Here is a 27,169-nt window from a genome sequence, read left to right on the forward strand (position 1 = left end):
GAGCCCCTTCCGCAATCCTTAGCCACCACTCAGACACCGCAGACAGACACAGGAAGTCAGCGGCCCCGGCTAGAAGATTCTGAGTTTTATAGCAAACCGTATTGTACAGACTTGGGGGTTCAGGGGATCCAGCCCGGCTGGGTACCCCACTTGCCCCTTGCCGGGGTGCCTCCTCCCATCCCTCAAGCTGCCCCATCATCAAGCCGTTCTCCAACCCCAGCCCCCCTCCCTCCTGCCTTTGGTCCGCCCGGCCCCGCCCCCAACCCGCGCACCTTCCTGTTACCTGAGGTATGTGGATAGATCCCCCCCCCCACCCCCATGTGGTACAATCCAGTTCCCCCTGGCCTAAGTTGAGTGGGACCAGGACCCGACTCCTCCCTCAGGCTCTTGAGACCCCACCCCCCACACTGGAAGAAGGGGAGGGGTGGGGAGAGGGGAGGCGCCAAGAGTCCGTTACTAAGTTCCCACAGCAACTAAGAGGGACCGTTTCCAGTCTTCACTGTTTTCCAGAGGTGTCCATTGGCTGCTATTTCCACGGCAACCAGGAGTGGCAGTTCCCTGGGCAAATGGGACACAAGTTTCCATGACGATGAAAGAACGGGAAGAGCCAAAGTAGAGAAGTCCCATCTTGCCCATCTTTAAGCTGACATCCCCCACCCTGAAATCAGGTCGGAGGGGTGGAGCTGTTCAAGACAGTAAAGCAGGAGAGCTGGGGGTGGGACAGTCCAAACCGGGCACCCACCAGCCCAGTATTGGTCAGCCGGTCCCCTCACATCACACTCCCCCAGGTCCGAGGTTCCCCCGGTTCAAGTAACACTTCAGTACAGATGAATGTTCAAGTATTGTGTGGACAGAGAGCCAGGCAGGGGTCTGGCCTACCCCTCAGCACTCCCCTGGGCCACGAGCTGAACAGGTAGACCCGTGGCCACTACTCCTTGCAATAGCTGCCATTTTCAGTGACGTTCAAGGAGTTGGTGCGGGAAAGAACTGAAATCTGGACGGGTGGAAACACAGGAGAGGGCTGACCCCACAGCGAGGGTACTATCCCCACATCAGCTCCTCTCCCAGCCCCCAGTCCTGGCGTTCCCTGGCTTCTAGAGCCCCTATCTGATAGGATACCTGGATCCCCAATTGCTCCTCCTGTTTCCCTTTTTGGCCCCCCATCCCACCCAACTGGTCTTTGTTCCCTGAACCCTTGTTGGTCTGCTTTCTGCCCGCCCACACCCATCCTTCACCTCCCCAGCCCCTGGCTCCCAGTATCCTGTGCAAGACACCATCCCCTCATTCTTCCTGACTCCACCTTCCCCGCCCTCCCACCATCCCTTTGGCTCAGCACCTCCCCGGTACCTCTTGACCCACTCCCCCGAGGAGACGGACAATGAAGCAGGTGAAAGGGAGAGATGGGACGCAAAGACCCCCAGAGATATCAGTGCAGGTGGGAGGGAGGGGAAGGCTGGCTCAAGTGTCTGCGCAGGGATCCCAAGTCATGAAACTTAGAGGAGTGCCAAGTCACGAAGAAAAACAACCCGGCCTCCCGACAGGGCGTGAAATGAAGGCGAGCGGTCCAGGGGCTCTCGGTGAGTCCTGGGGGAAGGGAGCATAGGCACCCAACTAGCTGTCCTTGAGAAGTAGTTTCTCTTCTGGGCAGCGAAAGGGGCCAGGCGGCCCAGCAGCTGCCAACCGGGCACAAGCTTCAGGTGAGAGCTGGCGGCAGGAGCGCAGGTCCAGGCGGCGAAGACGTGGGCAGCGGCGGAACAGTGGAAGGCAGTGGTCCGTGAGGCGGTGGCATCCTGGGGATGAGGCGGTACCAGCTGAGACTAGATAGGTGAGTAGGCAGTAGGCAACCGACAGGGAACCCACGTCGCCAGGCAAGCAAGGCGGACGAGGATCACACTTACCAGCAAGATTGAGGTGCACCAGTGTCTCTCGGAGAGGGGAAGTGGGAGCCGTGAGGAGGTGCACACTTGGGTCCCCGACATGGGCGCAGTGACTCAAGTCCAGGGCACTGAGCTGGGGAGCATGGCGCAGTAGGAGCCTCAGAGAGGCATCAGTGAGCTCCAGGCCTGCCAGGCGGAGCTCGGCCACCCCCTGCAGACGACCGCGGCTCTCTGTTTGCCCTGGACAGACAAAGCAGATTCAGCACTCGAGGCCCCTCCTACCTGGACCCTACCCCAGAGCTCTGCCACCACCCTCATGGCCCTCATGCTCGTCATTATCTGCCCCACACCTGCTCCCAACATAGAGAGCCTCCCCTGCTGCTCCACATGACTTGCTCTTCCAAACACCCACAGCACCCTGAGTCATCTTATCTGACCGTTGCTCCTATCCCCTCAGGGAGCCTCCCAGGAGAGCGAGCTCCAGGTCTCCATTCCTCCCCTACCTCCCACCCCCAGTATCTGACACACTGCATACATTTTCCTCCCTACATAAAAATGTCAGTTCCGAGATAGCAGGAACTTTTGTTGACTGCTCTGTCCCTACCAGGATGCTCAGTATTTTCCCCCATAACCCCATAAACAGCACTCCTCCACTCTCCCCATGACTATGAGTCTCGCTTGAACCCCTCTCGCTCCTTCTCTACCAAGAACCAGGTCTGACCGCAGACACCCTCCCACACCCATGCTATGGAACTCTGGCTGGCCGTAAATCCCTATGGACCTAGTTGGCCTCAAATTAGCAGCAATTCTCCCGCCTCTACCTCCTGAATGCTACTGTGCCTGATCTACTTTCTGGTATCAAGGAACCATTCTCAAACCCCAAAGGGCTAGTATCTCTCCTCGACTTGAAATCCTCTGGAGGTATGTGCTGGTTGTTTTTCTCGTTTTCATTTTTGTCAACTTGATACAAGCTAGAATCTTCTTCCAAGAGAGACTGTAAGAATGGCCTCCATCAGATTGGCATGCAGGCAAGTCTGTGGGGGCGTGTTCTTATAAATGATTGACGGAGGAGGGCCCAGCTGACTGTGGGCAATACCAACGGGGCAAGTAGACCTGGGTGCTGTAACAAATTCAAGCTGAGCAAGCCATGGAGAACAAGCCAGTCAGCAGTGTACGTTGGTGGTCTCTGCTTCAGTTCCCACCCTGACTTCATAATGAACTACAAGCTGCAAGATGAAATTAATCCTTTCCTCCCCAAGTTCCTTTGGTCAGGATGTTTTAGCACAGCAACAGAAAACTAAGGGCAGGGTGACTTCCCGATGAAACACTGATTCCTATCTCTGTTTCAGCTTTGACCCTAACTCCATCCCCACACACTGGGGCTAAGTTCACAAATGGCTCTGTCCACAACCCTGATGAGGTAGATGACCTATGCTCACGAGCTGCTGGCCACTGCAGAAGGAGAGCCCAGAGACCTCCTTCCCCATCTCTCCAGGGGAAAGGGTTCAGTGTCCTCCCACTCCACACCACTGGCTTGTTCCCTGAATGGTGGACGGCTGGCCCCACCCCAGAACTGCAAGCCCAAGATCTCAGGTGTACTTTTCTTCCAAATTCTCTTGTGGTAACATTGCTGGGCCTGAAACTACACTCGAAGAAGTCAAGCCCTAGCCAGGCAATGGTGGCACACGCCTTTAATCCCAGGGCATGGAAGGCAGAGGCAGGCAGATCTCTGTGAATCTGGTTCCAGGAAGCCAGGGATAGCTACACAAAGAAACTCTGCCTCAAAAAGAAAAAAAGAAAAAAGAAAAAAAGAGAGAGAAGCCAAGCCTTGGGGCTACAGAAATGGCTCAGTGGTTAGGCACTCATACCATGCTTCCAGAGGACCTAGCACCCATATCAGCTCTGAAGGCATCTGCACATATCCACACACAGACATATACATATGATTTTAAACAATAAAAATGAAAAAAAATTGGGTTTGAGGATTTAGCTCAGTGGTAGAGCACTTGCCTAGCAAGCGCAAGGCCCTGGGTTCAGTCCTTAGCTCTGAAAAAAAAAAAAAAAAAATGAAAAAAATTTAAAGAGGGAAGCCAAGCCTCTACTTTGATCACCTCTGTTCACAGATGAGAACACTGAAGTCACCTGTCTAAGAGCACATGCTTATGAAGTCAGCACCCTTAGGCCTGGAGACTGAATCAGACTTAACACAATGCTATCACCCACCAGGCACTAGCCCGGCTCTGAGAAACACATCACCAGATGTCACAGACTAACAAGACAAGTTTCCAAACATGTTCTGTGGCATCTGCACAGTACTGAAGAATGTGTATGTGTGTGTGGTAGTGGTAGGGCGTCTAAGTGTTGAACCTAGGGCCTTGTGCATGCCAGGTGAACAGCCACTCAGCTGTGTCCTCATTTACTTTCTGAGACCGAGTCTCCCTAAGTTGCCTAGGCTTGCCCTGAATTCCCGATACTCCTGCCTCAAATTCCTGAGGAGCTCAAATCACAGGAATGGACTACTAGGCTTCAGTTAGACTTACTCCTTATTTAAAATTTATTTTTGAGACAGAATCTTAAGCTCAAGCTGGCCTCAAATGTATATGAAGCCCTGCTTCTGCCTCAGAAGTGCTGGGACTCCAAGGTGAACCACCACACCCAGCCTCGCTTAAAACTTGTGAGTGAATGAGTAACAATACAAAAAGGGAATCTTGTTGTTGTTGTTTCAGATTTTCAAGACAGGGTTTCTCTGTGTAGCCCTGGCTGTCCTGGAACTCACTCTGTAGACCAGGCTGGCCTGTCTCTGCTTCCCAGTTGCTGGGATTAAAGGTATGCACCACCACTGCTCAGCTAAATGTTTTAAATGTATGGATATTTTGCTTGCATGTAATGTTATATGTGTGCAGCGCCAGAGGAGGTCAGAAAAAGGTACTGGATCCCCTGGGACTTGAGTTACAGATGGTTGGAAGCGATCATGTGGGTACTAGGATTCAAAGGTCCTGGGGAAGAGCAGACACTGAGCCATCTCTCCAGCCCTTAAAATGACATTTCAATATAGAAATCTGTATCAGAGGTTTTTCTTGAACCAACACTTCTTTACTCTGACAATGAACGGTAGCAGCAGGGCTGCTGGTGTCACCCCTAAGGCTGGCACCCACACATCGCTTCTGTGACTACCTCTGTGGGCATTCAGCTCTCAAGCCCCAGATTCCACCCCTTCACACAGCTCACAGCCTAGGGAAGCAGCACATTTACAGAGTGGCCACAGCCCAAGCCTACCAGAGGAAAGGTCACTTAGAACTTGTGGGGAAAAGGGCAGGGGACATTAGTGTATGTCACAGAAGTGAGATAGCTGAGCACATTAGATAATCTAAGAGCGGACACAGCTCCTGAAATGGAAGAAAACGAACCATCAGAAAAAGGAGGAGGACAAAGACGAAAGAGCTGGGCTTCCACTGAGCCCAGCCTACCCTGCTCGAGCCAGACATACTTGGTGAGAGCCAAGAGAAAAGGACTTGTGCACAGAAACCTCTTCCCCAGGAATTAATGGCTCCAGAGACGTACAAGGGAAAAAATACAAGTGTGGTGTCTGTTCCTCCAATGAATTTAGAATATTGGGGTTTTTTTGTTTTTGTTTTTTTTTTTGGTTTTTCGAGACAGGGTTTCTCTGTGTAGCTTTGCGCCTTTCCTGGAACTCACTCTGTAGACCAGGCTGGCCTCAAACTCACAGAGATCCACCTGCCTCTGTCTCCCGAGTGCTGGGATTAAAGGCGTGCGCCACCACCGCCCGGCTCTCCAATGAATTTAGAAAGGACAGCTGTTAAATCAGATGAGGATGGTACAGCATAAGAGGTGAAGAAGATGGGAAGAGGCCCCAGAATTGGAGAGAACTTGGCAAGAAGGCTAAGGTAGCTAAAATACAGGAAGGCAGCAGGAGGCCAGCTGAGGCAGCCTTCAGCCACCACAGTGAAGAACGGTGGTTTAATTCAAGGAGAGCGGTCCACACCTATAAACTCAGTACTCAGGAGGCAGAGCATCACAGGTTCCAGGCCGGTCTAGGCTACAGAACAAAACCTGTCTCAAGCTGGGCGGTGGTGGTGCACACCTTTGATCCCAGGCGGATTTCTGTGAGTTTGAGGCCAGCCTAGTCTACAGAGTGCGTTCCAGGACAGGCTCCAAAGCCACACAGAGAAATCCTGTCTCGAAAAAACAAAAAACAAAACAAAACCTGTTTCAAAAACAAAAACTAAGAACTGGTCAAGTGTGGTGGCTCACACTAATTCCGGCACATGGGAGACAGAGGCAAGCTGACCTCTTGAGTTTGAGGCCAGCCTGGTCTATATAATGAGACCCTGTGTAAAACCACACCAACTGCTGTGGGAGGTCTTCCTGTACACTGTGAATATATATTGTTCCCATTGGTTAATACATAAGCTGCTTTGGCCTAATTTGCTAAGGCAGCTTAGAGGCGGGCGGGCAGGAAATCCAAGCAGAGATAGAGGAAAGAGACAGGAGGGAAGAAGAGACACCAACCTGCTGCCCAAGGAGCAACAAGATGCCAGCAGACCAGAAACGCCACGGCCATGTGGCAACACATAGATTAAAATGAAAGAGCTTGCTAGCAAGAAGCCTGAGCTATAGGCCATACAGTTAGTTTGTAATTAATATAAGCCTCTGCGTGTTTACTTGGGACGGAGCAGCTGTGGGGCACAGGAAAACTTCCCGCCACAAACAACAAAAACCAGCCCTATGAGCTCAGCGGTAGAGGGCTGGCCTAACATGTATGGGGGCTGAGTTCCCTAGGCATGGAAAACAAAAAAATTGGTCTTTCTTCATAGTACTAGAGACAATGAGAGTTAGGGCATGGGGTGAGACAAACAGATGTGCCCTTTCGGGTGGCTTTCCTGGCTCTGGTATGAAGAGACTTGGGGCCAGAGAGGATGTCTGAACACCATTACTCCTCCCCAGGCCTTCCCTTCCCTTCCTAGGAACACTATCCTTTCAAGACTTAGCTCTAAGCACACAGTAGAAAAGTGAGTGAATGAAAAATGGCCACAACAGGTCTTCCTGTTCCAGTTCCTAGTTCCTTCCATCCCTACTTCAACGCCTGGCGCTTCAGAAGGGCCTTCGGAGCCACCTCCACTTCACCCAACCGTCCTTCACAGGTGACCCCGGTGTCAGACCTGGTTTAGTGTCGGGGGGAGGCAGCAGCAGCTCACGAAGCTGGGAGTCTTTGACATCTTCAATCCAGCGGAGGTCCAAGAGCCGCAGTGCGGGCAGTGGGGCTGAGCCCAGGGCAGAGACGGAGAGCCAGGAGCACCCGGAAAGCACCAGCTCCTGCAGGCCTAAAAGCAAGGTCAGGAAGCAGATGCTGGAACTTCATCTGGCGCCCACCTCTGTGTCACCCTCTCCTGACTCACCACCAGCCAGCCCTACCTTGCAGTCGGTTCAGAAGCCACATGAGCTGTTTTTTGGAAACACCTGTCCAGCTGAGGTCCAGAGCACGAGGCTGGCGGCGAACAACCCCGCTAAGCATAGGTGGGGTCAGTGACTTCCTCCTGCTTAGGTCCATCCTAGGCCACAGACGCTTGTCGTAGCACCTGCCAGCCACAGGGGGGAGACAGAGTCCTCAGATCCAACTCTCAAGGAACCCACAATCTCAACACTCACCCCAGCTCTCTGCTGTCCCAAAGATGGCAAGAATCTTCTGTCCTCCAGCCGAAAGGACTGGAGTTAGGACCTCACCCCACTGCTAAAGGGAAGCAAGACCCTGGGCAAGTCCATTCCTCTCCCTGAGTCAGAAGACTTCAGTTATAAACTGAAGATAATGATTCAGGCCGCCTGCAGGCCACTGTCGGATCAAATGAAGTAATTACAGTTCACGGACCTTACAACTTATAAAGTGCTTTGCCAGGTAGCTACACAAACACCATACACACCATCTGATGTGATTAATGCCAAAGAGATCTATCTGAGCAGCCCCCAGACTCTACCTCTGGGCTTCTTGATCTCTCTCCCTAAGTTAGGACAGGGAGCACAGGCACTTTTCAGCGTTACTCTGACATGTGGCTAGTCAACTCTGGATTTACAGCCCCGACACTTCCTGTCTGATTATGGAGTTTCCTCCACTAGGATGTAAGATCCACAGGGACAAATCTGGCCTTCATCACCTGTGGATCTCCAGCACCCAACACACTAAAGGCGGGTGCAAAGTACAGGTTAGTTACTGCACACTTGTTGACTGAATAAATGAATCAAGCCAGGCTTCCACTACGCACACTCCCCCAACCGTCCATTCACCATTTCTCATTCATTCATAAGTGTTTATGGAAGGCCGGCCGGGTGGGTCCCAGGCTCCAGAGAACAAATGCGAACACACAGACTCTGAAGCCAAGTCTGACTCCAGCATTCCAAGCTGCAACTGGCCCGACGAGCAGTGAGTGGGGGCTCCCAGACAGTTGATCAATTAGCCTCCACCAGCTCTCCTGAAAAGAAACTGCTGACATCTTGGGGTACGCTGAAGGTTTTGTACTTCAGTAATTTTCAAAAGCAAGCCAGGAAATTCTCACTGAACTAGATGGGCAAACTGGGGATGCGACCTGGGAAGCCGTAGGATGAAGGAGGAATTACTGTCTTCTATCTGTCTTTCTATCTATCTATTTCTCTGTATAACATGGGTTTATCTCTTTTGGTTTGTTTGAGAAAGGACCTCACACTGTAGCCCAGGCTAGTTTGAAACTCACTTTGTAGTCCAAACTGGTTTGGAACTCACTATTTAGGCTACTCTAGAACTTGAGGTGGGCCAGGCATGACGGTGCATGCCTTTAATCCCAGCACTCAGGAGGCACAGGCAGGTGGATCTCTGTGAATTCAAGGCCAGCCTGGTCTACAGAGCAAGATCCAGGACAGCCAGGACTATACAGAAAAACCCAGTCTCAGGAAAAAAAAAAAAGGAAGCCCTTGAGGTATTGTCCCTACCTCAACGAGGATTGCAGGTGTGCGCCACCACATTTGGCCTGAGTTCACCTTTAAATCAGTGTCCAGCTGCACTTAAAGCCAGTGCTGTCTGGGAGTAGTAGCACACAGGCCTGCAATTCTAGCACGTGAGAGGTTCAAGGCTGGCCTCAGCCACATGAGAGCCTCTATCTTAAAGAAACAAAACACAAAAAAATGAGCAGCAGATAACAGAGGTTCCCAGAAATGTGTAACTTAAAACAAACAAGGGCTACAGATGCTTGGTCAGTAAAATGCTGGCCATACAAGCCTGACGACCCCTGCCTGAGCGCTATCCCCAGAACCCACGTGAAGGTGGAGAGAGCCCGGATCCAGGTATCTTCTTAAACCACACCTCCTCCCAAATAAGACAAAGTTTAAAGGCCAGTCCACACTGCACAGTGGGACACTGTGGCTGAAAGGCTCAGCGGGAACAGGTGCCAGCCCAGGCCTGGTGACAGTTTGATTCCCAGGATGACACCTCACCCCACCCCACCCTCAGCCCCTCGACAGACAGAGACAGAGACACACACACACACACACACACACACACACACACACACACACACACACAGAGGAACAGATAACTATAATGAAAAAGCCAGTTAAGAAATGAAATTTGGCCGGGCGGTGGTGGCGCACGCCTTTAGTCCCAGCACTCGGGAGGCAGAGGCAGGTGGCAGGTGGATCTCTGTGAGTTCGAGGCCAGCCTGGACTACGAAGTGAGTTCCAGGAAAGGCGCAAAGCTACACAGAGAAACCCTGTCTTGAAAAACCAAAAAAAAAAAAAAAAAAAAATTGAAATTTAAATAAATACAATGAAAACTATTACACTCCAGTCAGGAGTTGCCACGGCTGTAGTCTACCTAAAAACTACAGCCAGTTAAGCAGGTAATATGGATTAGAAAGAGGTTAAAGCCGGGCAGTGGTGGGACACACCTTTAATCCCAGCACTCGGAAGGCAGAGGCAGGCGGATCTCTGTGAGTTCGAGGCCAGCCTGGGCTACAGAGTGAGATCCAGGAAAGGCACCAAAACCACATAGAGAAACCCTGTCTCAAAAAACCAAAAAAAAAAAAAAAAAAAAAAAAAAAAAGAAAAGAAAGGAAAAAAGGGGTTAAAGATGCAGTGGCTCCCAACAGACTTCCTTGTGAAACCAACAGACTTGGTTTTGACTGACTGTCACCCACAGACTGACTGTCACCCACAGACTGACTGTCACTCACAGACTGACTGTCACTCACAGACTGACTGTCACTCACAGACTGACTGTCACTCACAGACTGACTGTCACCCACAGACTGACTGTCACCCACAGACTGACTGTCACTCACAGACTGACTGTCACTCACAGACTGACTGTCACTTACAGACTGACTGTCAAGTGACTGGGCACAAAGCACATGCTGGCAGCCTTAGTTCCTCAGGAGGCTGAGGCAGGAGCATCACTGGGCAAAGGAGTTTGAGGTCACATTGGGCAGTGGAGCCAGAGCTTGGCTCAAAACACCAACAAACTAGGTGTGGAAGTGTACCCCTGCAATCCCAGCACATGGGAGGCCAAGAAGAGGAATGTCACAAGTTTAAGACCCTGCTGAGAGAGACAGAGAGAGAGAGAGAGAGAGAGAGAGAGAGAGAGAGAGAGAGAGAAGAGAGAAACACCAACAAACAAAACCCAAACAACAAAAACAGAAACAGAAACCTTGCCACCACTCCACAGCTGGAATGCATTTCAGCCAAGGTTAGGCTACGCAAGTCAGCTTCAAGGGCAACCAAATCCTCTTCCCTTCTTTCTGCGGTTCCAGTCTCTCCTTCTCCACTCAACCCATAAACACCTCTCCAATTCTTTTTTTTTTTTTTTTTTTGGTTTTTTCGAGACAGGGTTTCTCTGTGTAGCTTTGCGCCTTTCCTGGAACTCCCTCTGTAGACCAGGCTGGCCTCGAACTCACAGAGATCTGCCTGCCTCTGCCTCCCAAGTGCTGGGATTAAAGACGTGCGCCACCATCGCCCGGCCCCACCTCTCCAGTTCTAAGAAGAAAAAACACAGAGCCAGATCCATCTGTCTGGCCAGCTTCTTCCCTTGCTACTCTGACCTCCTGCTACATCCAAAGCCTTCTCTGGCCACCCTTGAGTCCTAGCCCCTTTCCTTGAAGGCCTCCTGGATTGACCACACTTGGAAAGAAAATCCTAATTTGAAGGTACCCACAGGTTCCCAACTGTGGTTCTGTACCATATTCCACAAAAGCTGGGTCAGAATACCTATCTGCCTGCCTATATAGGCATGCAACGCTATCTAGTGCCAACATAATCTGGCACATTCTTTGTTGCCAGGAAGGCTAACTCCCCCAGGCCCTTCACGGCTCAACTCTACACGTTCACATTCAGGAAGTCTCTCTGATCATCTCTTGGCTGGAGCCCACTCATCCCACGGCAGTCAGTGTCAGGACAGCGGGGTTAAACCTCAGTGTGGTGGCCAGCAACTGTGGAGGGCCGACGGACAGGAGGACCCAGCTCCCTCTGGGCATGAGGAACAAAGAAACCACTGGGGAAGACCAAGATGCTGAGGACATGGCTCCTCAACCCCGAGCCCGGGAGAAGGGAACGTCCTGTAAAGATAACAGAAAGGGGGAGGTGGACAAGGGCAGAGTCTGTCTACACCCAGGAGCAGGACAACATGGCAGCTCTGGAAAACTCAGGTGGCAAGAATGAGGCCAAGTCACCTTAACAGAATGGTGTTGATGACCACAGGACAGATGGCGTGTGTTGAGTTACCGGGGACTGAGTTCTGCTCTTTGCACTAAGCACTTAAGTCCACACCATCCCTGGGAGATGCTTATCAGGTGCTTTGTTCAGCTAAGAAAAATAAAGCCCAGAGAGGTTAAAAAGTGTCTCAAGAGCCAGAGAGAGGGCTTAGCAGTAAAGAGCACTTACTGCTCTTGCAAGGGGACCCGGGTTTGGTTCTTGGAGGCCACATGGCAGCTCACAACTGCCTGAAGCTCTGGTTCCAGGGCCTCCAACACGCTTATGCATGCCTGTGGTGCACATAAACTCACACAAGCACACGCACATATATAAATTAGAATGAAAAACAAAAACAAAACCCTGTTCGAGGACCCATAGGTATTAAGTGGATGGAGCCTGAATCCTGAATCCTACGAGGTTCCCAAGGAAGCCAAGCCGTATACTGTCACAGGCACAGGACCAGAAGGGAAGTGCACAAGCTGGGGTGCTCTAACCCTAGTTCTTCCACCTCCACACTTGGGGAGACCTCTCTGGGCCTCTATTTCCCAAGCCATAAAATGGGGTGAGAGTTCTGACTTCAAAGACTTGTTACAGCAACAAAGGGACAGCCCAGGAGGGTTCACTGGGGTGCAGCAATGTCCACTGGGACTGCAGACTGGCTGAGGGACAGGGAGCCATTGATGTCTTTCAAGCTGAGGAGGTGCCACTAAGAAAAGTGGCACTTCAAAGACAAGGCACACAAGAGTTCTTTCCTTTTTCCGCCCCCACATCAAGACAGATTTCTCTGTGTAGTCCTGGCTGTCCTGGAACTCACTTTGTAGACCAGGCTGGCTTCGAACTCATAGAGCTCTGCCTGCCTCTGCCTCCCAAGAGCTGGGATTAAAGGCGTCTGCCACCACTGCCCGGCTGAGGATTCTTGAATAGGCTGCCTATTTGAGTCCAGCTTAGCCCATATCCTCCTGTCTCCCACTGCAGTTCCAAACCTCATCTTGCAGAAGCCCCTGGGGACAGAGCTGGGCCAGCACTAAGTGCTCTCTGCAAGCTCTGCACCACTATGGACACAGGCCACAGCTAGTTCTTCCTTCTAAGAGCCTTCTGGGATTCCTAAACCACCACTGTCCTCCAGTTTCCCACCAGCTAGCCTTGACCACATGCCAGTCCTTCCTTACTTCCTTCTCTGCCCACGTCCTTGAAAACTGCAATGTCTACCTAGTACATCAACACCTCCTCCACAACCCCCTGCCCGCCCTTTGCCTCCCAGTTCTAAATAATCAAAGCCACCAGACAGGAAAGCCTGCAACTGCCTGCTCTCCCACTTACAATGCTCTCCAGCTACACCCTCTTCTACTTCTTTCCACACCCCATTTCTTCATTCATGTTCATTCACTCTGTTGCCTTCATAGTTAGTGAATGCTGGATGCCTTCTCAGACACCAGGGGTACAGCAGATCACCAGCCCAAGCCCCTGAACTGGAGTAGATGTCTGACTCTAGCTTTGGCTCTCCCTCTAAGCACAGCCAAGAATGGCAAGGTTTTGTATGTGTGTATGGCTGGAGATGGAACCCAGATCTTCTGCATATTAGGCAAGCACTCCACCACTAGCCTTCTGATAGCAAAGCCAATTGTCACCTTTGGTCACTGCTCTCCTGTGACCTTCCATCAACACCCACCACTGCTCATCACTCCTTCCTTCCTCAGACCCTCTTTCTGTAGGACCCACCTTCATCTCCCAAATTCTTGGGTTGCTTTCTCCAGCTCATACTCATATTCCATCTCTGCTCTCTATCCCAACAGCTCTCAACCTGTGGGGCAAGACCCCTTTGGGGAGCAGAATGACCCCAAGACCATCAGAAAACACAGATATTTAGGGTCACAGCATCAGAAGGTTGAGAACCACTGCTTTATCAAATCTGCTACCTACAGGATGAAAACTTTCAAGTCAGCATCAGACCTTACTTTCTCAGGAGTGGTATCTGACTGGTTCACAAGCTTTTCAGACCAAAGAGATCAAATCTGAGTTCTCTCTGCACTGAAACTATCTGTTCCTTCTCTGTGACCCCAAGCTTCAAGAACATCACTATCTCCCGAGTCACATTTAGCTGACATTCACAAGACAATCTTCACAACCAGTGAGCCAGCAAGTCCACCACGCCGTTCCTCTGCAGTACAAAGGCTTGAACCTAGGACCATGATAAGCAACTGCTCTAGCATTAAGTCACATTTCCAACACCTGTCCTCTGCAAGAGCAGTGCACGCTCTTAACTGATGAACCATCTCTCTAACTGCTCCCCCTCCCCCCTTGTTTTTTGGAAACAGGGTCTCTAACCAGACCAGAGCTTGTCGATCAGGTTAGGCTGGCTGGCCAGCAAGCCCAGGAATTCTGTCTCCTGTTGGCCTTTTACATGGGTTCTGGAGATGGAACTTTGGTCTTCACAACAAATACTTTACTGACTGAACTATCTCCCCAGCCCCCACCCTTTCCTTTTTCTTTTTTTGTTAATGTAGGCTGTCCTGGAACTAGCTCTGTAAACCAGGCTCGCCTCAACTTACAGAGATCCACCTGCCTCTGCCTCCCAAGAACTGGGATTGAAGGTGTGCACCACCACACTCAGCTCTCCCAGTCTTTTTATCTTGAGAAGTGTCTAATAAAAATTACCAAGGCGAGCCTGGAAGTTGCAATCTTTCTGCCTCACTCTTCCACGCAGTGGCATTACAGAGCTGCACCCCGAAGCCCGGGTTCCATTCCCCTTCTCACTTAAGGTCTTGAGTCAGGCATGTTGGTGCAAGACTGAGGCAGGAGGGTTCTGAAAGGCAGCGAGCCTCGGTCTCCTCTCCTCTTTCCCAAAGTCTCTCTGTAGCCCTCCCTACTGCTCCTGCTTCCTGACATGTCCTCCACTGTGGTCCCCACAGGCCTCTGCTCAGTCCTGGCTGGTTCTTCTCACCTGAAGGCACCATTTCCTGAGGGCTCAGTACCCTCAGGCTCTTTGCTGAGTGCTCTGCAGGAACTGCCTCATTAAATCCCACAAGGTAAATAGGACTTGGCTTCTGTATCTGAGGTTCCGCATCTAAGGAGTCAACCACCCACGGGTGGGAAACATTCTTAACAAAAATTGCTTATGTACTGAAGGAGACATGTTTTGTTATTCCCTGAACAATACAGTATAGTAACTATTTCTATATTCTTCGCATTGTATTAGATATTAAAAGTCATGTAGAGATTGAGCAGATTATATACAAACACTGTGTTGTTTGAATTTTGGTATCCTGAAGTGCAAGGGCATCTTAGAGCTAATCCTTCTTAGGAGCTAAGCTCCAACTACATTAATATACATCTCAGAGTCCACGTGAGAAGAGAGGCCATCACCTCTGGCTAAAGCAGGGCCCAAGCTGGGAAACATTATTCACTCGCTGGCCTCTCTCCTTTTGTCCACTTCCAGCTACAGGTCTCTTCATGGATCCCATGTGTCAAGCATAGAGCTAGCCTAAAAGGCTTGGACAGACATCTCCCCAGTGACTACATCCCAGATGGTGTGGTTACCCTCAGCAATTTCTGTGACTGCATCTATGCTGCAGTCTATGAAATATTCCAAAGCGCTGTTGTTTTTTGTTGAGGGGGAGGAGGGAGACTGAGACAGGGTTTCTCTGTGTAACAGCCCTGGCTGTCCTGGAACTCACTCTGTAGACCAGGCTGGCCTCAAACTCAGAGAGATCTGCCTGCCTCTGCCTCCTGAATGCTGGGATCAAAGGCGTGTGCTACCGTCACCTAGCTATCCTGGTTTTCTATGAAGAAATGAAGAAAACGAGACCAGGCCTGGTGGTGCAGACCTGTAATTCTAGCTACTTAGAGTAAAAGGATCACAAGACTAGCCTATGCAGCTTCGAGAGCCTGTCTCAAAAACAAAAAGAGGACGGCCCAGGGTATACTTCAGTGGTGGAGAACTGTTCTATGCACCAGTCCCTGGGCTCAATCCCTGTACTGGGAAAGAAGGAGGGAGGGTAAAAAAAGAAAGAAAGTAAGTAAGGCAGGCAGGCATGAGGAAGTTACAAAACTAGCCGAAGGGCATGAACTCACTGGAGCAAGCAGTCTAGCAGAGCCATTGGCCTCCGGCTCCCGCATACCAGCCTCCCTGGCTCTACGGAAGCCCCAAGGCAAAGTACTAGCTCTCCAGATCCTGTCCCAAAGGAAGAGGGCGGGAGTTTCATGTAGCCCCTAACTTAAGCTTCAAGTGTGCCTCAACCCTCCTGGTGCTGCTGCTTTTACAAACATAACCACCCCTCCTTTTTTTTTTTTTAATTTTAAATTCAAAGTATCATTAATGTAGCCAAGACTGGCCTCCAACTCAGGCTCCTCCTGCCTCAGGCTCCTCCTGCCTCAGCCTCCTGAGGGCAGGAGATGCAACATTGTTGAAGCCCTGACAGCTCTGAGTCCTGGGAAAAAGCTTGTATTTACTCAGTAAAACATTTCTTGAACATCAATCTATTACAGCCTTTGTACTATGCTGGGGATATGAAGATAAAAATCGATACACACTATGTGTCCCCAACCCCAGAAACTGATGGGAACACGAAAATAAAAAGAATGAAAGCTTGTCCACATGCCAAAGGCCTCTTTGTGCTCCATTAGGGGAACAGCACGCTGTGGGAGCATGCGGGAGGAGGAAGCTTGTTGGGAGAGGATCAGAGGGAAGGACAGGCTTTGGAGGATGACCCTGGGGAGGGGGAGGGGGAGGGGGCCAAGGACGGCCGCTTTAGAGGGCAAGGGCTACCTTAGTAAAGCTGGGCTCAAATTAGATTGTTCTCAGAAGATGGCCCTCAAAACGTGAGAGCCGTGGACACCACTTGACACTCTGCTTGGCATATACTAACAACATACATACAAACCAAAAGGAAACAGTGGGAGCCACAGGGTTCAGATTCAAACTCCTGATTCTACTGTCTCTTCTTCAGAGCCACTGGGAGGGTTAAGTGAGCTTGGAGTAACCATGAAAGATCACATTACAACAGACACACCAAGGAAGGCCAAGATTCAGAGAGAAGCAGAGACCTATTATAGGTCACCCACCAAGCCAGAACCATGGCAGCAACAGAACTCAGGCCTGTCTGGCCACTCACCAGCGGCTCCAAGTCCGGCAGACTCGCATGCAGACACACAGCTCTCGGGGTCCGAGGTGCTGGAAGACACGAAGCCAGGCAGCCCGAGGCAGGGGGTGGTCGGATCCAGCAGCCAAAGGCAGAGTGTCAGGCTCGGGGCTTCGAGGAGGGGGCCGTACCACGTGCCGCTCCAACTGTGGAGGCCGTGGGGGGGGGGCAGGACCCAGAGGCCAGCTGAGCAGTGGTCCCCCACTGCCAGGGCGTATAGCCCGCCGCCCCCCACGGTTCTCCTTCTCGCCAGAGCTGCCGCGGGCTGGCCGCCGCCCATTGCGGGCCTCCCCAGGAGCTTCATCCTCGCTAAGCGAAGTGCCAGATGAGTCTGAGTCAGAGTCTGAGTCCGAGGAGGAAGAGGAGGTATCAGGCACCCGCTCCAGCAGCTGGCACATACGCTTAAAACGCTCCAATTTCTCCCTCTGTGGTGATGGGGATGGCACTGCTGGTCCCTCAGCAGAGGCCATAGGTGGCTTTGGTTTCTGCAGAGAGACAGGTGAGGCTGTACAAGGGCCTAGAAAAACTCTCCCAACCACTCACCCAGAAGGGGTCACCAGAGGATAAAGAGCCCAGCAGCCACAGTCCTGAGTTCCTAATTCCCCACAGTCCATCTCTGGACTTCAGTTTCCTTATCTACAGTGTGGATTCAAAGTCCAGACAGCCTGGTGGATCAGTCAATGGCTCATGAACCTCCCAGAGACCTTGTGTGGAGTGCTGCCTTGTCTTCAATTCTGGGACGTGCAAAGTCTTGCTCACCATCTACAACATGGAACAGCTAGACTAGACAAGTCCCCAATGTGGAAACAGCAATAATTTGTCTGTCTTGGTATAGAGTATCCTTGCTCTGACTCAGGTCCTCATAGTGACCTAATATAGAGACAACTTAGGTACTCCTTTTAGATACTGAGGGAGCCTCAAAAAGACTAAGGGACTTGTCCAAGGTTACAAACTGGTATTTGGTGGAGGATTTGGACAGTCAGGCAGGGCCGTGTTTAGATTGCCAATGCAGAGGCATATCAGAATTCTAGCTTTGCCATGGGATCTTGAGCCTATCTTTTAACTTCTCTGGGTCCTATTACTTATATTTGGATTTATCTAGTGCTGTGGGACGAAAGAAGAGGTAAGGTAAGTGGCTGTTTTCCTCTCACAATTTAGATAACCCACTTGTCAGCCCACAGCAGCTAACAAACTGCCAAGACCACATAAACAATCAGTGATCTGGCAGAAATTTCAATTCAGTTCTTTACACTTTGGCTTAGAAAAACGGCCAGACGACAGCCCAGTGGCCGCTGGAAATCAGGGGTTCCTACAACCAGGACCCAGTCTGTTATCCCACCCAACTCTTTCCAGGAGTCCTCAGGGGCCATGTGGGGTTAGGGTAAGACAAAGTGAGCAGGAAGGGGGCAGATCTTAGTCTCCACACAGAGGGTGGGGCAAGGAAGGATGGAGGGGGAGGTCCCCGGCACACCTCCCAGCTCTCGGGAGGGAGCCCAGGGTGGCAGGATGAGAAGGCCTGGCTCGGATTCAGAACCCTGGGGGGCAGAAGGCCGGGGCTGCCCGGGTCCGCTCCTCGGAGGAGGCAGGCGTCTCCACCCACCTTCTTCAGGTGCCTCTCTCGGCCTCCTTTCACCTACAGGGCAAGAAGGAGATACGGGGAAGGAGAGAGACCCCATTAGAGGCCCTTACTGACTACCAAACTAAGGTCCAAGTCCTCTTCTTGGACCACAAATCCCAGAAGCCCCCATCCCAGGAAGACTGTTCAGCCAGCTAACCTTGTAATCAGTGTGTTGGCTTACTGAGCATGCTCCTCAGCTCCTTTCTTCCCCCTCAGGCTCTTTTGAGCCCTTCCCTCCGCCTCTGTAGTAGTTTGAGCATGCTCTGTAGCTCCTCCCTAATTCTCCAGGTCTCTCAGATTCCTGGCCTGTACCAGTTACCTCACACTTGTATTTCTTCTTCAGTGAGCATGCTCCATCCACAGCCCGGATACAACTCCCAAACACCTCTCGGGGAACCCACATTACCTCCGCTCCCCAGGTCAAGCAGGACCTGGCTCCAGAACCAACGCACCCACCAGCTAAGACTACAGCTCCCAGAATCCCATGGGCTAGACCAGCCTCACCCTTCCGCTCACCTTTTTCCTTGGGGTGGGGGGCTCATTCCCCGCCTCCCTCTCCTTCCGTTTGGGGGGCCCAGGCACATCATCAGGGGGAGGGCCAGCAGGTAAGGGTCCCTTTCTTCTGGGCAGGGGTGGTGGCGGTGGCGGCTCCTCTGTCAGCTTCCATCCACCCCCTAGGTTAGCGCCTTCCTCACCATTGTCAGCCCTACGGCGCCCTGCACCCTCACCTGCATCCTGGAAAGTGTAAGCTGGGGATGAGGCCCCAGCTAGCTCGCGATCCCCAGCCCTGCCCCTATCCCGGCCCTGCCTTACCTTGCTTGTCCGCCCTTCCTGGGTACATCGGGGGCACTCCCAGCAGTTGGGAATCTCGGAATTGATAACACCCTCAGCCTTTCCCATCTATAGGCAAGAAACCAGAGAATGAACAGAAGAAGGTGCCAGTATATGCCCAGAATATACTGGCCTACTTTCTTGCTCCCTGATAGTCTAGCCCACCCGAGACTGCAGGGTCCCCAGAGTTATCACCTTCAGGCAGCCAGGGTGGACGATCTCGTTGCAAATTGTACACTCCATGAGGCTCAAACCAAATTTCTCTTCCTCTCCCTCCACTGTATCCTCCTTCCCTGCCTCCCCACACAAGAGGCATACAGCTGTGTGTGGGAGCACGGGCTGTTGGGAAAGAGGAGGCATCAGAGACCCCAAAACCAAGCTACAGAGTAGACTTTCTTCAGTGTGAGCTGTAGGATGAGGTAGGTTGAGATCCCACAGGCCAAATCCTTAATTTGGTCCTTTTGCCAGGATGCCCTTCAGCAACTGATTTTTTGCATCTTTAAAATGGGGTGAGGGGTCTTTCCTTTGCAGGACCATTGTCAAGAACAAGACAAAGCATGTGGGGGTTGGAGACACAGCTACGGTCATTAATGGATTGTCACACAAGGCTCGTGTGCTCCTGAAATTATGATTGGCTTCGAGTGTAAAGAGAGGACAGGCAAGTGGCAATGCTCAGAATGGGTAAGACCGAAGAGCAGCTGGGGTAATTCTAAGGTTGTTCAGTGGGCAGTCCAAAGAGTGAACCTGAAGCCCACAGTTAGGGAACTGAAGACCAGTTAGGGAAAGATCCTGGGAATATGTAAAGTCACAGCTGCTTAGTCTTAAGGGGAAAAGGCAGCAGTCTCCAGACAATGTGACTTTAGGGAGGACAATGGTAACACTGAATCGTATCTGGGATGCTGAAGGCCATGGATCTAGATCAAGGAGCAGGATCAGAAAGTAAGGCAAGGGGTTGGGGACAAAGGAAGAAAAGGCCATGAGGGTGAAGTGCAAGCAGGAATGAGTGGCTGGAGGACGAGGAGGAGGCAGTGATCTGTGTGCAGGATAAAGCCGCTTCCTTGTGGCTACTGGGGAATGGCCATTCTGGTGTCCAGGGCTGCTCAAAGGATGAGGGAGGCATGGAAGAAACCACGTTTCCCCGATAACTACTGTGTGCTGGGCCTTTCAAAGGGGCATTCATAGCATACTCCCGTCTAATCTCTGAAACTCAGCAAAGGAAACATTTCACAGAGAAGGTTCTTGAAGTTCAGTGATTTGCTCAAGGTTACAAGAAGGGGGTCCGGGCCTCAAGTTCAAGATACCCAAAGATGTGTGAAAGAGGCCAGACAAAGGCAAGAGCTATTCTCCATTGTAGAGATGGGTTCTTCTTACACACACACTCGGGCCGGGGCATACAGCTGGTGCTGAGCTCTCTACAAACCTGCGGGAGATTCTTCTGTGTGTGCGCCCCCCACCCCATTTTGTGACAAAGACAAAATCAGACATTTAAACAAATCAGTGAAGGAAGACAGGAAGTGAATGAACAAACAGCACCTCTAAGGGACATTCCGGGAAGCAGCCACTAGACACCCCGAGAGCGCTCAGGCCAGTACTACTAACATTAATGGTGTTGAGGATTCCAATGTACCCGCATGGGGGACAAGACACACCATGTGCACCGGACATTCCGGAAGGCAGCCATTAGACACCCAGAGAGTGCTCAGGCCAGTACTACTAACATTAATGGTGCTGAGGGTTCCAAGGTACCCGCATGGGGGACAAGACTCACCACGTGCACCGGACTTTCCGGGAAGCAGCCATTAGACACCCAGAGAGTGCTCAGGCCAGGACTACTAATGTAATGGTGCTCTGTGGAAGTACGCCTGGGGTTCCAAGGTACCCGCCATGGCGGGCAAGACTCACTGCGTGCACCAGACTTTCAGGAGGTAGCCATTAGACACCCAGAGAGTGCTCAGGCCAGGACTACTAATGTAATGGTGCTCTGTGGAAGTACGCCTAGGGTTCCAAGGTACCCGCCATGGCGGGGCAAGACTCACCGCCGAGCCGGACATTCCGGGAGGCAGCCATTACACACCCAGAGAGTGCTCAGGCCAGTACTTCTAAGGGTGCTCTGGGGAAATACACCTGGGGTTCCAAGGTACCCGCCATGGCGGGGCAAGACTCACCTCCGAGCCGGACATTCCGGGAGGCAGCCATTAGACACCCAGAGAGTGCTCAGGCCAGGACTACTAAGGGTGCTCTGGGGAAATATGCCTGGGGTTCCAAGGTACCCGCCATGGCGGGGCAAGACTCACCGCAGTGCACTGCCGGAGCAGGCACGACTGCTTCATGCGCCCGGGCCCCCCAAACTTCTTCATGTCTCGGCAGAAGTGGCAGTCCCCGCACTCAGTTCGCACACAGGCCCGGCAGCGGCGGCAGCGGGTTCGGCGTCGGCGCGCTCCGGCCCCCGGCCCCCGGCTGCTCGACGACATTGGGGGCGTCAGCAACGCCGAGGGCTGTGGGCAGATGGAGGTAAGGTCAGAGAGGCCTGCTGAAAGCTGGCCTCCGAGAATCCTGGCCGCAAGCTCTCGGACCTCTGGTGGGGCAGAGCTATTTCTACCCTCGAGACAAGAAGGTCAGCCCTCCAGTGTGTCCTGCGTAGAGGGCCACTCCCTCTCCAAGACCTCCCTCCTCTAACATTCCCTCCTGCTTATTATTCCCAACCCCTGGAAGGAGGGACACTGGAGCCCCTCCTCTAACATCCCAAGCCAAGGTTCCTGGAAAGGGCTTCAAGTCTGCAGCATTACCTCAGGGAGCTCCCAACTCATACCTGTTACCCCAACATCCCATGCTCACAGATTTGCCTCCGACTGCAGGGTCTTCCTCCCTCTCTCCTTTCTCTTTCTCATGGGTACTAGTCATTCAAACCTTTCAAATCTGGATACTCTAACGAGATCCACACTCCATTTCTAATGACCCACTGTGCTCTCAATTTCCCAGGGCTGACACCCCTGAGATGCTTAAGTGCCCCTTCTCAGCCCACACAGAAGTCGTCTGCTCCAAGAGATCCAACAGGATCCCTCAGGCAGCCTGGGTAATCTCCCGGGTTCCCTGGGATTCTTCTACAAGCCAGCCTAACATCTCAACAAAATTCAAGATGGGCTCGGTTTTAGATCTCCCCCCACTACCCCACATCTTACCAGGCTGCTTTTCATCCCTAATTGTCTGGAATCCCTGGGGCTCTCCTGCCCATGGAAACCAGATCCTCTCAAATCCCACATGGACTCTGCAAGCCTGGAGGGGTCTCTCCCCAGCCGGTCTTAGACCTGCCGCCCCCTGGCTTCTCCCTTTCCAAGGACTTCCAGACCATCCACAGGGTATGGGGCCCTCCAGCACTCCAGGGGAGGGGCCTAGAGGGCGGCGACTGGAGGCGGGGGATGGAGGGGGAGGTCTGCAAGGGGCAGCAGGGTCGGGGAAGGAAGGCCAGTTCCCTAGGGTTGGGAGGTTAGAGGAAAGAAGGTCGGAGAAGAGTTTGGAGCAGAGGGAGGGTGAGGCTGGGGGCGGGGAAGGCAGGGAGAGGCCAGGCTGAGGATGAATGGGAGTGGGAGCTGCCCAGGTCTGGGGGTGAGGAGGAGCCGCATGAACCCACCTCACACGTGTCCCGGGAGCCATCTCTCCCTTCTCGGCAGCTCCCGGCGGGTCGGCGGCCATCGGCGGCGGGGGGGCCGGGCGGCGCGGGGCGCGGAACGCTCAGAACGCCGGGGTCCACGGCCCCCCGAGGGCGCTCGGCCCCTCCCTCCGGCGGAGGCCGGGACAGCAGCGAGTGGAGATGGGGAGCGCCGGGGGCGAGGCCCTCCCACGGGCTGCGGCGCGGCCCTTCCAGGGGGAGGTCCTGCTCTGGGGGGCTCAGTCCCTCAGCCCCCCCAGGCCAACGGGGGCTCCTCGGGCGCAGGGTGCTCAGCTTCTGCCCGGGCCCCACTCAGTCCCGGGTACGAGTCTCAGCTCCCCACCCCCACCTCTCCCCAAAGCCCCCGACCCTTAACTGGCCCCTTCCCAGCTCCAACTGCCCAGGGGTCCAGGGACAGACCCGGGGGCCCCCCACCGTTTCCGGGGTTCAAACCCCGCCCACCGCCGGTTCCCGGGGAGGGGGGGGTCACTGCAACCTGCCCCCCTCCCCTGGGCCCGCCCCTGTACTGCGGCCCCCTGACCTACAGAGACAGGGCGCGCAGAGGGGGGTGAAGGAAGCTGCTCCGGCCCCGCCCCCCCCAGCTTGCGCGCGCGCCCCCGCCCTCCCCCCTTCAAACGCGCGACCCTCCAGATATGGGGATTTAAATAAAATTTGAATAAATCCTCTCCTAAAATGGGAGGGTGTAAGGAAAGGATGGGGCAGAGGCAGGAAGGGGGTGGGGGCAGTTGGGGTGTCTCAGCACCCCTAGACCCCTAGCCTCGCGCTGCTTCGGCCCCGGGCCCTGGTCGCCGCTCTCATCCCTCCTCAGCTCCTTCCTCCTTCCTCCTCTCCTCCCTCTCCCCTCCCTCCTTCCCACCTCCTCCTCCTTTTTACTCCCTCCTTCTCCCAGAGGAACCCCGCCCCCTTCTCCCTCCTTCTTCCACCACCTCTACTTTCCAGGACGAGCGCGTGCAAAGCACGACGGGAGATGTAGTCCTGCAAATTCTGGCGCTAGCGTGGGAAAAATGGGATGCTGGGGCCAGCCGGCACTACAAATAAGATGGCGAAAAGCATGCCACGCTGGGAGCCGAGCATGGCGGGAATTATAGTCCAGTTGACCCGAGATTCCCCGTAGCAGGACATAGAGAAGGAGCGGGAACGATGACTACAAACAAGATGGCCTTTTCCCCCGACCCGACCTCCTTTCCAGGCACTCACACGCCCTCTGGTCCACAACCCTCCGCGTGTGTGGTACCTGACGGGAGTCGCAGTCCATCTGCTGCCTTCCCGCTGCCATTTCTACTCGTCAGGAACAATGGAAAGGTGAAAAGGAACGAGGACTACAAGCAAGATGGCGAACGAGGGGCGTATACCTAATAAGTCGAGCTTATGAAGTGGGATGGGAATAGTAGTTTTCTAGCTTTCCTGTGTTCCTTAAGAATGCCAGAACCAGGAGCATAAAGAGACTACCATAAAGATGGCAGGCTACCTAACCTTGCCTGGTCGCTTCATTCTAGCACTTGGAGCGCCTCGCCCGCCTGAACTATCAAAATCCCGCACTCAGTGGTGCAGAGCCGGCCGGGAATTGTAGTCTTCCCCGCTCCCCTCTTTTATCTTCTGTGGAGACAATGGAAGTGAGAGGGGCGGGGACTACCGCCAAGATGGCGGGTGAAAGAGCAGACGATGCTATGGGATTTGTAGTCCAACGGCTAAGACTATTCTCTGAGGATAAGTAGGAAAGGACTGCTGTCGAGATGGCAACCTAGTCGCTTGCCCTCGGTGCCAGTACCTTCTGGGGTATGTAGTGTCTTCTTTAGCTGTACAGAGAAAGGATGCTAGTGTTGAAATATGTATCACCGCGAACACGCCAAATTGCAAGCGAACGGAAACGGAAAGTCTATTTCCTCCTGGCCTTCTTTTCTAAAGGGCTTGCAGGGAAATGTAGTCTCAGGCTTTCATTCTCCAGTGGAGAACGGATGTCACCTGTGGGAATCAGTGCGGGTGAGAGAGAAACATCGGGGTGATCAGGGAGTATAGGATGTCCGCTTTCTCGGATAGTGACGATTTCATGTTTTAAAAGAAAGCAACCATAACCAACATTGTCGCGACAAGGGAGGCGTGGTCACGCTCTTGTCCCTTAGAAAGCCTGGGCACATAATACACGATGCTCCTTCCCCAAACCTTAGCAAATCGATACCTTACACGTCAGGCAGACCAAAGGAAGAAGACTTTGAAATATACAAAATCTCCTTCCTGCCTTAGGAAGTCATCAAACCTCAGTTTCTTACCCGAAAAGGGGGGGTGATAATACTCACCTCCCAGCAGTTAGCGTTAAGTGTTCAAGAAAGTAACCAGTTCTGGTACGGGGCATGTGACGGCAGTTATTTTTTCGAGGTCCCCTCCAGCCCCATCGTTTTGGAAGCCCAGGAATCCATCATGCCGGACAGTGAGTTTCTGTGAGAAGAAAACTGACAAGTAGATTACCCCCATCTTAACTCCCACCCCTCTTCCAACCATCTCTACCCAGCACAGTTCCCAGGGGGCGCCATCTCTCCTTTTAACAGAGGCCGAGCACACTGACCAAATTTCCTCAACCCGAACTTGTAGCATGTGTGTGCTGTGAAGGCTCGTGCCTTGTCTTTTCAGCTTTGGAGGGTTCCTCTAAACTCTCAGCTGCCAATGGCCTGCTTTATGCCGTTTTGATCCTTCCTCCTGAGCCCTGGAAAACCCGCTGACTCCTACCCCAAGCAGTCCCACTGCTTCCTTGTCTTCTCTGAGTCTCCAGCCCTGCTGGAGACTTGGTGGGTGTGGCTTTTCTGCCTGGGAAGTTAACTCAGACCAAAAACTGTGTGAAGTCACAGTTTGCTAGGACTACTAGCCTTAAGGTAAATAGAGGCGCCTTGAAGCTCACACATCAGTCATGTTTCCCAGGGATGTGTCTGTCCATTTTAAATCCACTCTGCTTTTACGTCAGCCGGCAAGGACTGCTTTCTGGCCTTTTTCTAGCACTGTCCACACATGGACCAAAGTTGCACTTTTCACCCATCCCACATCTCCACCCAGCTTTACTACGAGCTACATCTCAGTCCTACCTCAAATACTACCAAATGCTTTCAGCTTCTCACTTGATCCTCCTAAGAATCCTGGAAGAGTTGAGTCTGGTGGCTCATGTCTTTAATCCCAGAACTTGGGAGGCAGAGGCAGGCAGATTTCTGAGTATGAGTCCAACCTAGCCTACAGAGTGAGTTCCAGGACAGCCAGGACTACACAGAGAAACCCTGTCTCGAAAAAAAAACGAGAAAAAAAAAAAACCCTATAAGAACTCTTATGAGCCGGGAGGTGGAATGCCTTTAATCCCAGCACTTGGGAGGCAGAGGCCTGTGGATCTCTGTGAGTTGGAGGCCAGCCTGGGCTACAGAGTGAGTTCCAGAAAAGGCACAAAGTTACACAGAGAAACCCTGTCTCAAAAAAAAAAAAAAAAAAAAACCAACTCTTATGGGTGTGGTAGTGGAAACCTGTTATCCCAGTATTTGGGAGACTGAAATAGGAGGATTCAAAGCCAACCCATGCTACATGGGAAGACATTTGTCTCAAAAACAAATGAACAATGTGGGGAGTGGGGCTTAAACCTGTAATTCCAGCACTTGGGAAATAGAAGGAGGAGGATCAGAAGTTCAAGGCCATCCTAAGCAGCATAAGACTCTGTCTTTTTTTTTTTTTAAAGATTTATTCATTTATTATGTATACAGCATGTATGACTGCAGGCCAGAAGAGGGCACCAGATCTCATTACAGATGGTTGTGAGCCACCATGTGGTTGCTGGGAATTGAACTCAGGACCTCTGGAAGAGCAGTCAGTGCTCTTAACCTCTGAGCCATCTCTCCAGCCCCAAGACTCTGTCTTAAAACAAACAAAACCAGCAAGGACTAAACAGAGAAAACCCTGTTTAAAAAAAAAAAAACTTGCCGGGCGGTGGTGGCGCACGCCTTTAATCCCAGCACTCGGGAGGCAGAGCCAGGCGGATCTCTGCGAGTTGGAGGCCAGCCTGGGCTACCAAGTGAGTTCCAGGACAGGTGCAAAGTTACACAGAGAAACCCTGTCTCGAAAAACCAAAAAAAAAAAAAAAAACTTAAGTTAGAATCCCTTCTTTTTTTTTTTTCCTTGGTTTTTCAAGACAGGGTTTCTCTGTAGCTTTGGAACTCGCTCTATAGACTAGGCTGGCCTCAAACTCACAGAGATCCATCTGCTTCTGCCTCCATAGAGCTGAGATTTAAGGCATGCGCTACCACCTGGCTTAGAATCCCATTTTATAGATGGAAGAAGCTGGGCTCCT

The 27,169-nt window shown here is 52.3% G+C and overlaps 2 protein-coding genes across 3 annotated transcripts in view; both read right to left on the minus strand.

Moving 5' to 3' along the window:
* Positions 1-615: 615 nt before the first annotated feature.
* On the minus strand, positions 616-23,142 carry Fbxl19 (F-box and leucine rich repeat protein 19). 2 transcript variants are annotated; one of them, XM_052760963.1, is made up of 11 exons: positions 22,819-23,142; positions 21,485-21,685; positions 19,386-19,529; positions 19,173-19,259; positions 18,876-19,094; positions 18,342-18,374; positions 16,715-17,226; positions 7,311-7,474; positions 7,058-7,219; positions 1,899-2,117; positions 616-1,790 (listed from the first exon to the last, which is right to left on the minus strand). In XM_052760963.1, the coding sequence occupies exons 2-11, from the start codon at positions 21,659-21,661 to the stop codon at positions 1,612-1,614; spliced, it is 1,896 nt and encodes a 631-aa protein (XP_052616923.1). In that variant the 5' UTR covers positions 21,662-21,685; positions 22,819-23,142; the 3' UTR covers positions 616-1,611. The 2 variants fall into 2 exon arrangements, with proteins under 2 accessions (XP_052616923.1, XP_052616922.1); XM_052760962.1 differs by having other exon boundaries at positions 18,213-18,374.
* Positions 23,031-27,169, minus strand: part of Ctf1 (cardiotrophin 1) — a 31,149-nt gene continuing 27,010 nt past the window's right edge. Inside the window, exons 5-6 of the transcript XR_008222898.1 lie at positions 25,152-25,290; positions 23,031-24,819 (exon numbers count right to left, since the gene is read on the minus strand). The gene's annotated coding sequence lies outside the window, so the exon portion shown is untranslated. The remainder of the gene's footprint in view (positions 24,820-25,151; positions 25,291-27,169) is intronic.

Source organism: Peromyscus californicus, unplaced genomic scaffold (genome assembly GCF_007827085.1).
Source record: "Peromyscus californicus insignis strain IS unplaced genomic scaffold, ASM782708v3 Scaffold_4__1_contigs__length_199733344, whole genome shotgun sequence".
In the NCBI taxonomy this organism is placed as follows: Eukaryota; Metazoa; Chordata; class Mammalia; order Rodentia; family Cricetidae; genus Peromyscus; species Peromyscus californicus.